This window comes from Pongo pygmaeus, chromosome 1 (assembly GCF_028885625.2).
Source record: "Pongo pygmaeus isolate AG05252 chromosome 1, NHGRI_mPonPyg2-v2.0_pri, whole genome shotgun sequence".
NCBI classification, from domain to species: domain Eukaryota; kingdom Metazoa; phylum Chordata; class Mammalia; order Primates; family Hominidae; genus Pongo; species Pongo pygmaeus.
This window is the reverse complement of record NC_072373.2, coordinates 109963122-109975407: the sequence shown is the minus strand read 5'-3', so window position 1 is coordinate 109975407 and position 12286 is coordinate 109963122. Positions and strand designations below refer to the sequence as shown.

Genomic DNA, 12286 nt, shown 5'->3' with positions numbered 1-12286 from the left:
ATGGATAATGAAGTCCAGGCTGAGGTGGTCTCAGATGGAGATGAGGACCTTGTTAGGAACTGGAATAAAGGTGACCCTTGCTATGTTTTAGCAAAGAGACTGAAGGCATTTTGCCCCTGCCCTAGAGATCTGTGGAATTTTGAACTTGAGAGAAATGATTTAGGGTATCTGGTGGAAGAAATTTCTAAGCACCAAAGCATTCAAGAGGTGACTTGACTGCTGTTAAAAGCATTCAATTTTATGTATTCACAAAGATATGGTTTGGAATTGGAACTTATATTTAAAAGGGAAACAGAGCATAAAACTTCCAAAAATTTGCAGCCCAACTATGTGATAGAAAAGAAAAACCAATTTTCTGAGAAATTCATGCTTGCTGCAGAAATTTCATAAGTAATGAGGAACCAAATGTTAATTGCCAAAACAATGGAAAAAATGTCTCCAGGGCATGTCAGAGGTCTTCACAGCAGCCCCTCCAATCACAGAACCAAAGGCCTAGGACACAGGGCACCAGGGCCTTTCTACTTTGTGCAGTCTTGGGGCTTGGTGCCCTGTATCCCAGCTATGGCTAAAAGAGACCAAAGTACATCTCAGGCCATGACTTCAGAGGGTGCAAGCCCCAAACTTTGGCAGCTTCCACAAGGTGTTGGGTCTGCAGGTGCACAGACATCAAGAGTTGAGGTTTAGGAATCTCCACCTAGATTTCAGAGGATGTATGGTAGTGCCTGGATGTCCAGGCAGAAGTTTGCTGCAAAGGCAGAGCCCTCATAGAGAACCTCTGCTAGAGCAGTGCAGAAGGGAAATGTGGGGTTGGACCTTCCACACAGAGTCCCCACTGGGCACTGCCTAGTGCAGCTTTGAGAAGCAGGCCATTGTCCTCCAGACCCCAGAATGGTAGATCCAACAACAGCTTGCACCATGCTTCTGGAAAAGCCACAGACACTCAATGACAGCCTGTGCAAACTGCTGCCAGCACTGTATCCTGCAGAGCAATGGGTGTAGAACTGCCTAAGGCCTTGGGAGCCCACCTCTTGTGTCATTGTGGCCTAGATGAAAGACGTGAAGTCAAAGGAGATCATTTTGATGCTTTAAGATTTAATGACTGTCCTGCTGGATTTTGGATTTGCAGGGGGCCTGTAGCCCCTTTGTTTTGTCCAATTTCTCCCATTTAGAATGGGAGCATTTATGCAATGCCTGTACCCCCATTGTATCTTGAAAGTATCTTGTTTTTGATTTTACAGGCTCATAAGCAGAAGGGACTTGCCTTGTCTCAGATGAGACTTTGGACTTGGATTTTTGAATTAATGCTGGAATGAGTTAAGACTTTGGGGGACTGTTGGGAAGGCATGATTGTATTTTGACATGTGAGAAGGACGTGAGATTTGGGAGGGGCTAGGGGCAGGATGATATGGTTTGGCTTTGTGCCCCCACCAGGATCTCACATTGATTTGTAATCCCCATGTGTTGGAGGAGTGGCATGGTGGGAGATGACTGAATCATGGGAGTGGACTTCCTCTTTGCTATTCTCATGATAGTGAATGACTTCTCACAAAAGCTGGTTGTTTAAAAGTGTGTAGCACTTTCCCCTTCACTCTCTCTGACTCTCTCCTGCCACCATGTTAAGAAGGTGCTTCTAATTGTGTTGTTGTCCTTTGAATCTTTCAAAATATAATCTAAAGTCCTTTGATCTCTAAACTATTATATTAAGTTTAGAAACAGCAACACAAAAAGGCTTGAATGTCATATTAATGACAGACAGAAATCAAGGATTTGTGTTGCCTATTGCACATTTACTGGGCACCAGATGTAAACAGAATTGACTCTTCCCCTCCCTGCTCCTTTTATCTTGCAGCATGTGGATTACCATACCCTCCCTTTTTCCCCTCCAGTCCACTTTTCCCCGCTAAATATCAAAGCCCTCAAAATCATCTTGGGAGAAAGGCACAAAGTACAGACTGTTTCTCCGTTTCCATGTTCTTGTCTTCCAGGCATGTCCTTAATCTTGGCAAAATAAGCTTCCAAATTGATTGAGAACTGTCTCAGATACTTTTTGGTTTACATACTTTTAGGCTTATTTTGCATCTGTTACCATGCCTAAACCATATAACATACAGAATTCCAATAAAAGGTTCATGGGATCCTAGGAGGCCCATGAGCAGGTTTCAGGAGGTGTAAGTATCCTCAAAACTGAATACACAGCTTAGAAGTTGAGAAGGTTTGTAGCTTTCATTAGATTCTTGTTGGATTCAGTGACCATAGCAGGTTTTGAGGCACAATGGTTGAAGGGAAGAACTTCAACTTGAGATGAGAAAGCTCTCTGATTATGAGACTTCCAAGGCAACAGCTCAGGCTCCATCCTCAGATCAATAAATTTAAGAATGTGTTTCTATCAGAGACTTTCATGTTGAGCAGAGTTTCAGACCAACTCACATGATATTAGTATACAAACCAAAATAGCCACCATGTTCAGTGGTGTGAGAGTGGAGCTTGCCCATCTAGTGACCATGCACCAGTTCCCCTCTCCTGTACTGCCTGGCTGGGGTGCCTGAGCAGCATTTCCCTGCAGACAGGGAGCCCTTAAACCATTTTGTAGCCTTGCCTGTTTTCTCCCCTTTGCCACAAGGCTTAAAGACAATGGTAACTGGTGGGAAACAGATCACCCAGCAGCTCTTTACTGGCATCAGGATATCTGGAAAACAAAATAACCACTCAGAAGCATGGCAAAGAAAGGGAGTTGTAGAATCAGGAGGCATGTTTTTGTACAGACTATGATAACATCTGATGAATTCCCTCTGTACCACATCAAAGTACAACTCACTAATGACAACAGGACCCCTGTCCGCCACACGCACGATCTTCCTTTCTTTCTCTTGGAACAGTGCTGAGTAAAAGCCAAGACTTTTCTTGGCTCATTTTTGTTGAATATGCTAACTAGCCCTTTCTATTAATATATTCTTTCCACAGAAAAAAATCATAATTCATTATGTTACAGGGTTTTTTAATGTTCAATTATATTTTGATGAAATAGTCTCTTTTGATCTGGTGTCTCCTCAAACTCTTTTCCGGCATCTGCCTTCTCTCAGGATAGGTGACTTTCCTGGATGATTAGCTTCCTTCATGATTCACTGATTCTTAGTTTTCACTATCAGAGAGTTGCCTTTTCAAGTTATAGGTGTGTCTTATCCTGTCCCTTCATGTGCCCCACAAGGGAATCACCTCCCTGCTCACCATCATCATCATTGTCATTGTGATAATGAAAACATGAAAACACTGTGAAATGTAGCTTCTGTGTTAAGGTAGAGTGCTCTGTAGAAAATTTAGTATTAGTCCCCTCCTTATAATTAACCCATCAATTGTTTCTCATCTACTTAGAATTAAATCTAAACTTCTTAACCATGGTGGAGTAGTCAGTGTTGGTGTTCCTTGCCTGTCCTCCAATCCCCATTTCCCTTCTTTCAGCTCAGCACCCTGAATTTTCCTCTGAGGACCCACTTTTCTTATAATTTTAGTGTATACTTCAGATAGATGAATTCTTTCCTGAGATCTGAAGTGGTTGCTTTATTCAGGACTGACAAATCTGCATATTCATCCTCCTGGGCACTGTGACTAATCCAAGGACAGATATGTGGCCCGGGTGAGGAGGGGGGGGGGGTCTGATGAGGATAAGGTCTGGACATTTTGTGGCAATTATTAGAAAACCAGTGCAATCTTTTAGGATGGCTAAACTGCTAGACTATAAGGCTGAATTTTATATTCTTTACTAATTTGTGACATTCTTGCCACATTTTGCCTTTCTGGAAATGAAGCAAGCCAGAGGAAAACAGACAGGTGAGAGAGACGTGGATTGCCAGTGACACTATCTGAGCACGTTTTTGTCCACAGTTGATCTTTTTGGACACCTGAGCCAATACATTCCCTTTTTTCCTTGAACCAGCTTACATTGGGTTTCTGATACTAGCATCTCCCAAAGTCCAGACTATTCCCATGGCCTCAATGGTGTGGCCCCTGCTGATGTCTCCCACCTTGTCTTCTGCCATGTTCACCCACATTCTCTATATCATTGCTGTTCTGACCTTCTGTCAGTTCCTAGAAAAATCCATGTACTTTCCTACCCAAGGGACTTTGTTTTTACTATTATCTTTCCTCTAAATGGTCTTCACTGGTTGTCTTCACCGGCTGTCTTCACCTTCAGATCTCTGCTTAAGTGTTACCGTCTCTGAGGCTTTTCTGACACAGACTACACACATAGCACATACATGCTCACACACTAGACTGCAAGTTCCCTATGGGCAGGTAATTTATAGATTCAATGCCATCCCCATCAAGTTACCAACGACTTTCTTCACAGAATCGGAAAAATCTACTTTAAACTTCACATGGAACCAAAAAAGAGCCCACATTGCCAAGTCAATCCTAAGCCAAAAGAACAAAGCTAGAGGCATCACACTACCTGACTTCAAACTATACTACAAGGCTACAGTAACCAAAACAGCACGGTACTGGTACCAAAACAGAGATATAGACCAAAGGAACAGAACAGAGCCCTCAGAAATAGTGCCGCATATCTACAACTATCTGATCTTTGACAAACCCGACAAAAACAAGAAATGGGGAAGGGATTCCCTATTTAATAAATGGTGCTGGGAAAACTGGCTAGCCATATGTAGAAAGATGAAACTGGATCCCTTCCTTATACCTTATACAAAAATTAATTCAAGATGGATTAAAGACTTAAATGTTAGACCTAAAACCATAAAAACCCTAGAAGAAAACCTAGGGAGTACCATTCAGGACATAGGCATGGGCAAGGACTTCATGTCTAAAACACCAAAAGCAATGGCAACAAAAACCAAAATTGACAAATGGGATCTAATTAAACTAAAGAGCTTCTGCACAGCAAAAGAAACTACCATCAGAGTGAACAGGCAACCTACAGAATGGGAGAAAATTTTTGCAATCTACTAAAGGGCTAATATCCAGAATCTACAATGAACTCAAACAAATTTACAAGAAAAAAAACAAACAACCCCATCAAAAAGTGGGCGAAGGATATGAACAGACACTTCTCAAAAGAAGACATTTATGCAGCCAACAGACACATGAAAAAATGCTCATCATCACTGGCCATCAGAGAAATGCAAATCAAAAGCACAATGAGATACCACCTCACACCAGTTAGAATGGCAATCATTAAAAAGTCAGGAAACAACAGGTGCTGGAGAGGATGTGGAGAAATAGGAACAGTTTTACACTGTTGGTGAGACTGTAAACTAGTTCAACCATTGTGGAAGTCAGTGTGGAGATTCCTCAGGGATCTAGAACTAGAAATACCATTTGACCCAGCCATCCCATTACTAGGTATATACCCAAAGGATTATAAATCATGCTGCTATAAAGACACATGCACACGTATGTTTATTGTGGCACTATTCACAATAGCAAAGACTTGGAACCAAGCCAAATGTCCAACAATGATAGACTGGATTAAGAAAATGTGGCACGTATACACCATGGAATACTATGCAGCCATAAAAAATGATGAGTTCATGTCCCTTGTAGGGACATGGATGAAGCTGGAAACCATCATTCTCAGCAAAGTATTGCAAGGACAAAAAACCAAACACCACATGTTCTCACTCATAGGTGGGAATTGAACAATGAGAACACATGGACATAGGAAGAGGAACATCACACACCGGGGCCTGTTGTGGGGTGGGGGGAGTGGGGAGGGATAGCATTAGGAGATATACCTAATGTTAAATGACGAGTTAATGGATGCAGCACACCAACATGGGACATGTATACATATGTAACAAACCAGCACGTTGTGCACATGTACCCTAAAACTTAAAGTATGATAAAAAAAGAGAAAAAAAAAAGAAAATAAATAAATAAATAAATAAATAAATAAATAAATACTGAAGAATGGGGCTGCCTTGCCATCCCCAGCAAAAAAAAAAAAAAAAAAAAAAAAAAATTAATTCTTCCGTGATGTTTGTGCTCTTTATATTTTTAGCTTTTACATTTCACACATAAATTATTTGAAATTTGTCTTGGCATAAAATTCAGATTTGACTTTATTTTCTAGATGACTGTCCACTTGTTCAAACAATATTTATTGAATGATTCTCTATGGAGTGTATTTATGATAATAGCCAAATGTGAAGAATTCTCGATGGGGAGAAAAGTGAAGTTTAATCAAGATTGTCAGTGAAGATATGCTTGGCTAAGCTCTTTCTTTTTGTCCTCTTCTCCCTCCTTTCCTTTCTTCCGCTTTCTTCCCCTCTCATTCTCTTCTCTTCTTTGTTTTTCTCTTTTTGTCTTTATTTATATGTAACTTGATTCATTCTCTTTAGGGATAGAAACATTTTTAAATTTTCTTACAAATTAAAAAATTTTTTTAATTTGTAAAAAAAAAAAAAAAGTTCCCTCTGGGCAGGGACTACATGTGACTTCTTCAGCATTGTTATTCCAGTGCCTGGCACATAGTAAGTACTATAGAAATATTTGAGCAGGTTTCTTGAATGTGCCACACTTGTTCTGTTTTTCCTTCTGCCTAGAATTCTATTTTTCTTTAATTCTTTGCATAGCCAGTTTCTTCTTATTTCAATCTCAACCCCAGCTCCACCTTTTCAGGAAGGCCTTTCCTCATCATAAAGTCTATGACTCCTCTTCCTCATCCTGTCTCTCACATAATCTGGTTTTACGTTATTTATTATATATGCCCTGAAATTATCCAGTTCAATTTTTTGTTTATTTATTTATTTTCTATCCTCAAACACAATGTAAGCTCCATGAGAGCAGAGACGGTCTTAATCGAAGCTTCATTTCCAACCCCCTCAGCAGTGCCTGACACATTAGTTTCAATAAATATACACTGAGTGGATGAATGAAAGAAAGTCAAGCACTAGAGATTACACTCACTTTTATGCTTTGCCTTATTTAATCCCTACAAAAGCCTTATGAAGTAAGCACTATCATACTATTCATTCCATATTACAGAGGAGAAAACTAAGTCTTGGAGGGGCAATGTAATTTGCCCAAAATCACATTGTTCATAACTTGAGAAGCTGAAATTCAAATCAAGATATGCCTGTTTTGTGGATGACAGTTCATTTTCTACATCTTAAAATATCATTTTATTTCTTTTTCTTTAATTACACTTTAAGTTCTAGGGTACATGTGCACAATGTGCAGGTTTGTTACGTATTTTATTTCTTATGATTCAAGTTTGGATATCACAGCTGGTCTCCAAGTAGAAAAACAGAGTTCCTACTCTCCTCCCCTTAACCCCATTAACTTTATCCTCAGAGTTACAGGCAGAGCAGCTGGACATCCTGCAACCTTAGGCAGGGGTAGGTCCTGCCTTGACAGATTCACTACACACAAGGAAGCAGGAGTGTGTACATTATTTTAGGCTTCCAGCTTCAAAAGACAGAGCCAAAAGGGGCTGGCCTGGGCACGCACTAGGACCTTTTCCCCAAACTTCACTAATCAGAATAGTTTTCTCTTCCCAAGGGGTTGGTGCCAGAGGAAGGGAGAGAAGGAGGGGTCTGAGGAGAAGGGCAGAACTGTTTTCCCACTACTTCCAAGCAGGCCAAAGTTCCTGTTTTATGGATGGATGCAATAACACAGGGAGAGGGAGAAATTTCCCCAACTCCAACCCTCAATTATCAAAGAAAAACCCTTAGTTTGCAATTGATGTTGGAGATTCTGGGGTGTAGTGGTGAGGGATTTATCTGTATTGGCAGTATGAGGTCTCAGCCCGACCAGCAACACATTTAATGATATCGCTTCTAAAAATCACTCAGTACCTCTGTACTAACTTTGGAGTCAAGTTTAAACTCCTCCTCAGAGCAAGGCCCTTCATGAGCAGCCACTGGCCCCTCTACAGTCTCACCTCCTAGTATCCCACTGGAATCCCCCACAGCCATTGTAGAGAAGCCATGAATATGTTGCAACTCCTCACAACTCTAAGCCTTTAGAAATGTCATTTCTTCTCCCCCTGGCTAATTCATATTCAGCTCTCAAGATTAGGCAGTTAACCATGAGCAGCTTCAAGGCAGGTTATGTTTTACCTATCTCTGTATCCTTGAGCCTCTCAAAGTAGCTGCCTTGAATGAGTTTCAAAAGGTTAGCTGAAAGGTAACCTTGCTTGGAAATCTTCCTGGCACCTCAGGAGATGGTTCTCCTCCTTGCTCCCAAAGCACTCCAGCACACCTTTATTTATAATTCTTAAACTATACCTTTTTAATTTTGTTTTATTATTTTTTAGAGACAGGTCTCACTCTGTTGCCCAGGTTGGAGTGCAGTGGCACAATCATGGTTCACTGCAGCCTCGAACTCCTGGGCTCAAGCAATCCTCCTGCCTCAGCCTCCCAAGTAGATAGGACTATAGCAATGTGCCACCATGCTGGGGTACTCTTCTTAAAATGTTGTTCTTTTTTCTTTTTGAGGAAAGAAGGCTGTGTCTTATGTGTCACAGGGCCTAGCACATAGGAGGTACTGGATAAATTAATTTTTGAATCAAACCTCTTCTGAGCCTCTGTGATGTGGAAGGCATGGTGCTAGGCACTACTGGGGGTATACAAAGTCGTGTCTCTGATCTTAAGGAAATGAGAGTCCATGGGGAACAAGACATGAAAAGTTCATAAATATATTCCTTAAGGCACTGTGAGATAACGCGAAGTTAATTCTACAGAAATTTAAAAGGAGGGAACATTTCTGACTTATGTAACAATTATCACACACCCTCCTTTTCACTTGAAAATGGACTCTTATCTGTTAATTATTTTCTTAATGGTTTAGAAGTGTCTTTTATTGTGTGGCTTGGATCTGTTTTAAAAGTAGGTGGGTCATAAATAATAAATAAAGAAAACAGGGGATCAGGCTGCCCTCTGGGTTGTGAGTTCAGTCAGTATCCAAGAAGTTTGACTTAGTGTGAAAGGGTGGGATTACATGTTAATGATAGCAGGGTTTAGATTCTACACTGAAAGGAAGCAGTTAGTGAGCCCTGGGAGGAGTTGAAGGAAAGCAGTTACAAAAATGGAGGCTTCCCAAGACCCTCCATTAAGCCTCCTGTGATAGGTCTCCTGTCTGTCCCTAGACCCTAGGGTACTGCTGGGCACTTCAAGAGAGACAGAGAATTTGAATGCTGATGAGTCTTGGAATGTAGGAATAACAATTCATCAGAACAAGTAAACATGATAGACAATTTTTTTTTTTTACCCACTGAGGACATTGGGTCTATAAATCTGATTTGTGCCTAGGAATTATCAGTATAGAATTTTCATTACTTTATAGAATTGATATTGCATAGTTCTGTAGGATAAGGATCTAGCACTTGAGTTATGAATAGCTCAGGATGACATAATACACAATGGTTAGTTGGAATGGATATGTCCATAAAGCTGAATTCTAACTCAACTATGAGCATCTCTGATTCTGCTTCTGATTCTAGGTGACCTTAATCCCAAATCGAATTTTCTGACATTTCTGTAAAATGGGGCATGAGAGAGCATGTCGGTTATGGGGTTTAAATATAAAAGAGGTAAGAGCTGAGAAGTGCCTCCTTGGTCAATTAAACCACACTGACATCCCGTTTTCCTTTTTCTTTTTCATAATTAGAGAGGAAGTGGAGGGACAGCAAATAAATAACTTTAACAAAGTATGCCTACTTTAAATGCACCAGATCCCCGCTCTTTTATAAACTCATAATTCTCATTGCATCACTAATTTGAAATTAATCACAGCTCCGTGGTGTCTCAGAAAGCTTCCTATTGCTTTTCACTACGTAACTTTCCAAGTCTGTGTGCTTGGTACTCTAGGATGTTAGGCCACCGGAGGAAAGAGGATATATCTTTTTGATAGTCGAATTCCCTTCAACGTCTAGCACAATGCCTTGCACATTTAACCACTCAAAAAAAAATTTCTTAAGGAATTAATAAATGAATCCTTAGGACGAAAAGTGAAAATGAAGTTTTTCTCTCAGGATGAGAAGGTGTATTTCTCCGTTCATTTCAGATATGCATCAGCTAGTCAGCGTAAATTGTGCTTTTTATATGCTCACCAGGTGTAGGTAAGAGCTTTGGCTGAGATGGAGAAATTCATCGCGGGAGGATAATAAAGCGGGCAGGGATTTGGCAACCTCAGAGCCGCGAGGAGGAGGCGGAGTCGCGGAGAGTTTGAGTATTTCCGTCCAATCAAAAGGACACTGTAGGAGGAGGAGGAGGAGATGACGGGGGAGCGGGAGCTCGAGAATACTGCCCAGTTACTCTAGCGCGCCAGGCCGAACCGCAGCTTCTTGGCTTAGGTACTTCTACTCACAGCGGCCGATTCCGAGGCCAACTCCAGCAATGGCTTTTGCAAATCTGCGGAAAGTGCTCATCAGTGACAGCCTGGACCCTTGCTGCCGGAAGATCTTGCAAGATGGAGGGCTGCAGGTGGTGGAAAAGCAGAACCTTAGCAAAGAGGAGCTGATAGCCGAGCTGCAGGTAAGGCGAGCGAGAGAAAATTGAGGTCTCTAGGGCAACCTCCACGGAAAAAGGCTGGCTGCGCCCAGGCCAGCGCGCCCCCTTCGCGTGCCCCCCGTATCAATTAGTTCCGGGGCCTCCTGAGATTGGGGAGTAGCGGAGAACGGGGGCGGAGGAGGCAGAAAGAGGGAAGAACAAACGGCGGCGAGATGCAAACTTTTCTTTTAGTTTGCAACCGCGTCTGTCACGTTGGCATGCCTCCGCTAGCATTGCAAAGTGCGGGCTGCTCCAACTGGTCCTGCAGGCTGCTCGCGGATGCCAGCCCGGGATGCCAGCGCGGCGCCCCAGCGCCTTCGCGCGCGGTTGTTCTGGCAGCCTGGAGCCGCCTCTCCCCCAACCCCCAACCGCCTCCGCGCGGGGGGATCGGGAGAGGGGCCCCAAAGTGGCTTCTTTGCGGGGAACCCAGGGACTGGCGATTCTTCCCAACCAAGTTCTGGCCGCCCCGCTGATTCCAGCCTGCCTTGGCGGTGGCGGGGGCGGGGGGCGGGGGCACGCTGGCGGAGCCCCAACCAGTCTCGTGGCTGCTGGGGCAGCTGCAGGGGAAGGCAGCCCTCGTAAGGCAGCGAACACGTACCCGCCCCTCGTCTGATGCAAGACTGCTCCGTGCTTTCGCCGCCCTTCTGCCTCCTGGGAGCCTTCGGAGGAAAGGGAGGCGGGCGGGGAGCGCTGGGGTCCAGATTTAGCCTCCTCCCCACCTTTGGTTTATCGCTGGTTGGGAGTGACCAGACACGACTAGAATCCGATCCCAAACGCTCCCAGATGATTTATAGTCTTAGCAATTTTTTATCTCCTTTTGTTGTGATATATAATTAATCTACTTCAAATCTTTATCTACTGTGTTTGAAAAGGCCTGCTGGCCTTGCCCGGAATATTTATTTTGTGAACCCTTCACTCCAGTGCCTGCACTTTCGACCTCTGGAGTCGACCCAGCTGCCCAGTCTCTACCTCACCTGATCCAGTATATTCTCCCCCACCCTCCAAATCGCACAGCCGCCTTCTGCCAGCCTCAGCCCTGTCCACCACCTTCAGCCATCTCCTTCTTCGAGGACCCCTTAGACCGCAGAGGCTGCTGTTTTTGCTTTAGCTGTGCCACAACCCCGTGGTCCTGGAACCTGCCTAGCTCTCTTTGTCTGCCTTTGTATCTGCTGGCTTGGATCTTGTCACCATGGCGTGACACTATATCCAAGTATCCAGCTCTGCCCTGTACTCAGAAGAATTTGGTCCCTGCCGTCAAGAAGTTTGTAAGCTGGTTAGGGAGCATGGCTAATACGCAGGAGACAGTTGAGCAGATGACACAGAGCATAGCCCCGAATTAGACCATCTAGCTCCCTAACCTTTGCGTGCTCCCCTGCTGGAAAAGCCAGAGAAAGGGCCAATCATCATGCACCGAATTGGTGGGCAAGGGCTTAGGACCTGAGTAGGATTGGATGGGTGGCAGGCTCCTCACATCTGTCACCTCCTTTCTTGTGTGAAATGGTATCAATGGCTCTGGAGAACAACCAGGAAAGGCAGTGGGGTGTCCTGCAGAACAGCCTCTGACTCTCACCTCCACCAGAGCACCAGGTTGGGAAGAGGGTGGCAATCAAGTGCTTTCACCTCTCTAAAGGAAATTAGAAACCTGATACCCCAATGAGGGGGTGGGGATAGGGAGGGATGAGGGCAGAATTGAGAGGAATGGGAGGCCTCATCCATAATGAGGGGTTGTTCCATGAAGTCAGGAATCAGCTGGGTGGCTGCTGGGAGTCTGGTGCTGAAAC

General features: G+C 43.5%; 1 protein-coding gene across 1 annotated transcript in view; it reads left to right on the top strand.

Annotated features, from left to right (window-relative positions):
• The first annotated feature begins 8276 nt into the window (after positions 1–8276).
• The window catches only part of PHGDH (phosphoglycerate dehydrogenase), a 34181-nt gene continuing 30171 nt past the window's right edge, over positions 8277–12286 (top strand). The window contains exon 1 of the mRNA XM_054454517.2: positions 8277–10490. Within this exon, the coding sequence (XP_054310492.1) occupies positions 10353–10490 (138 nt within the window). The 5' untranslated portion in view covers positions 8277–10352. The remainder of the gene's footprint in view (positions 10491–12286) is intronic.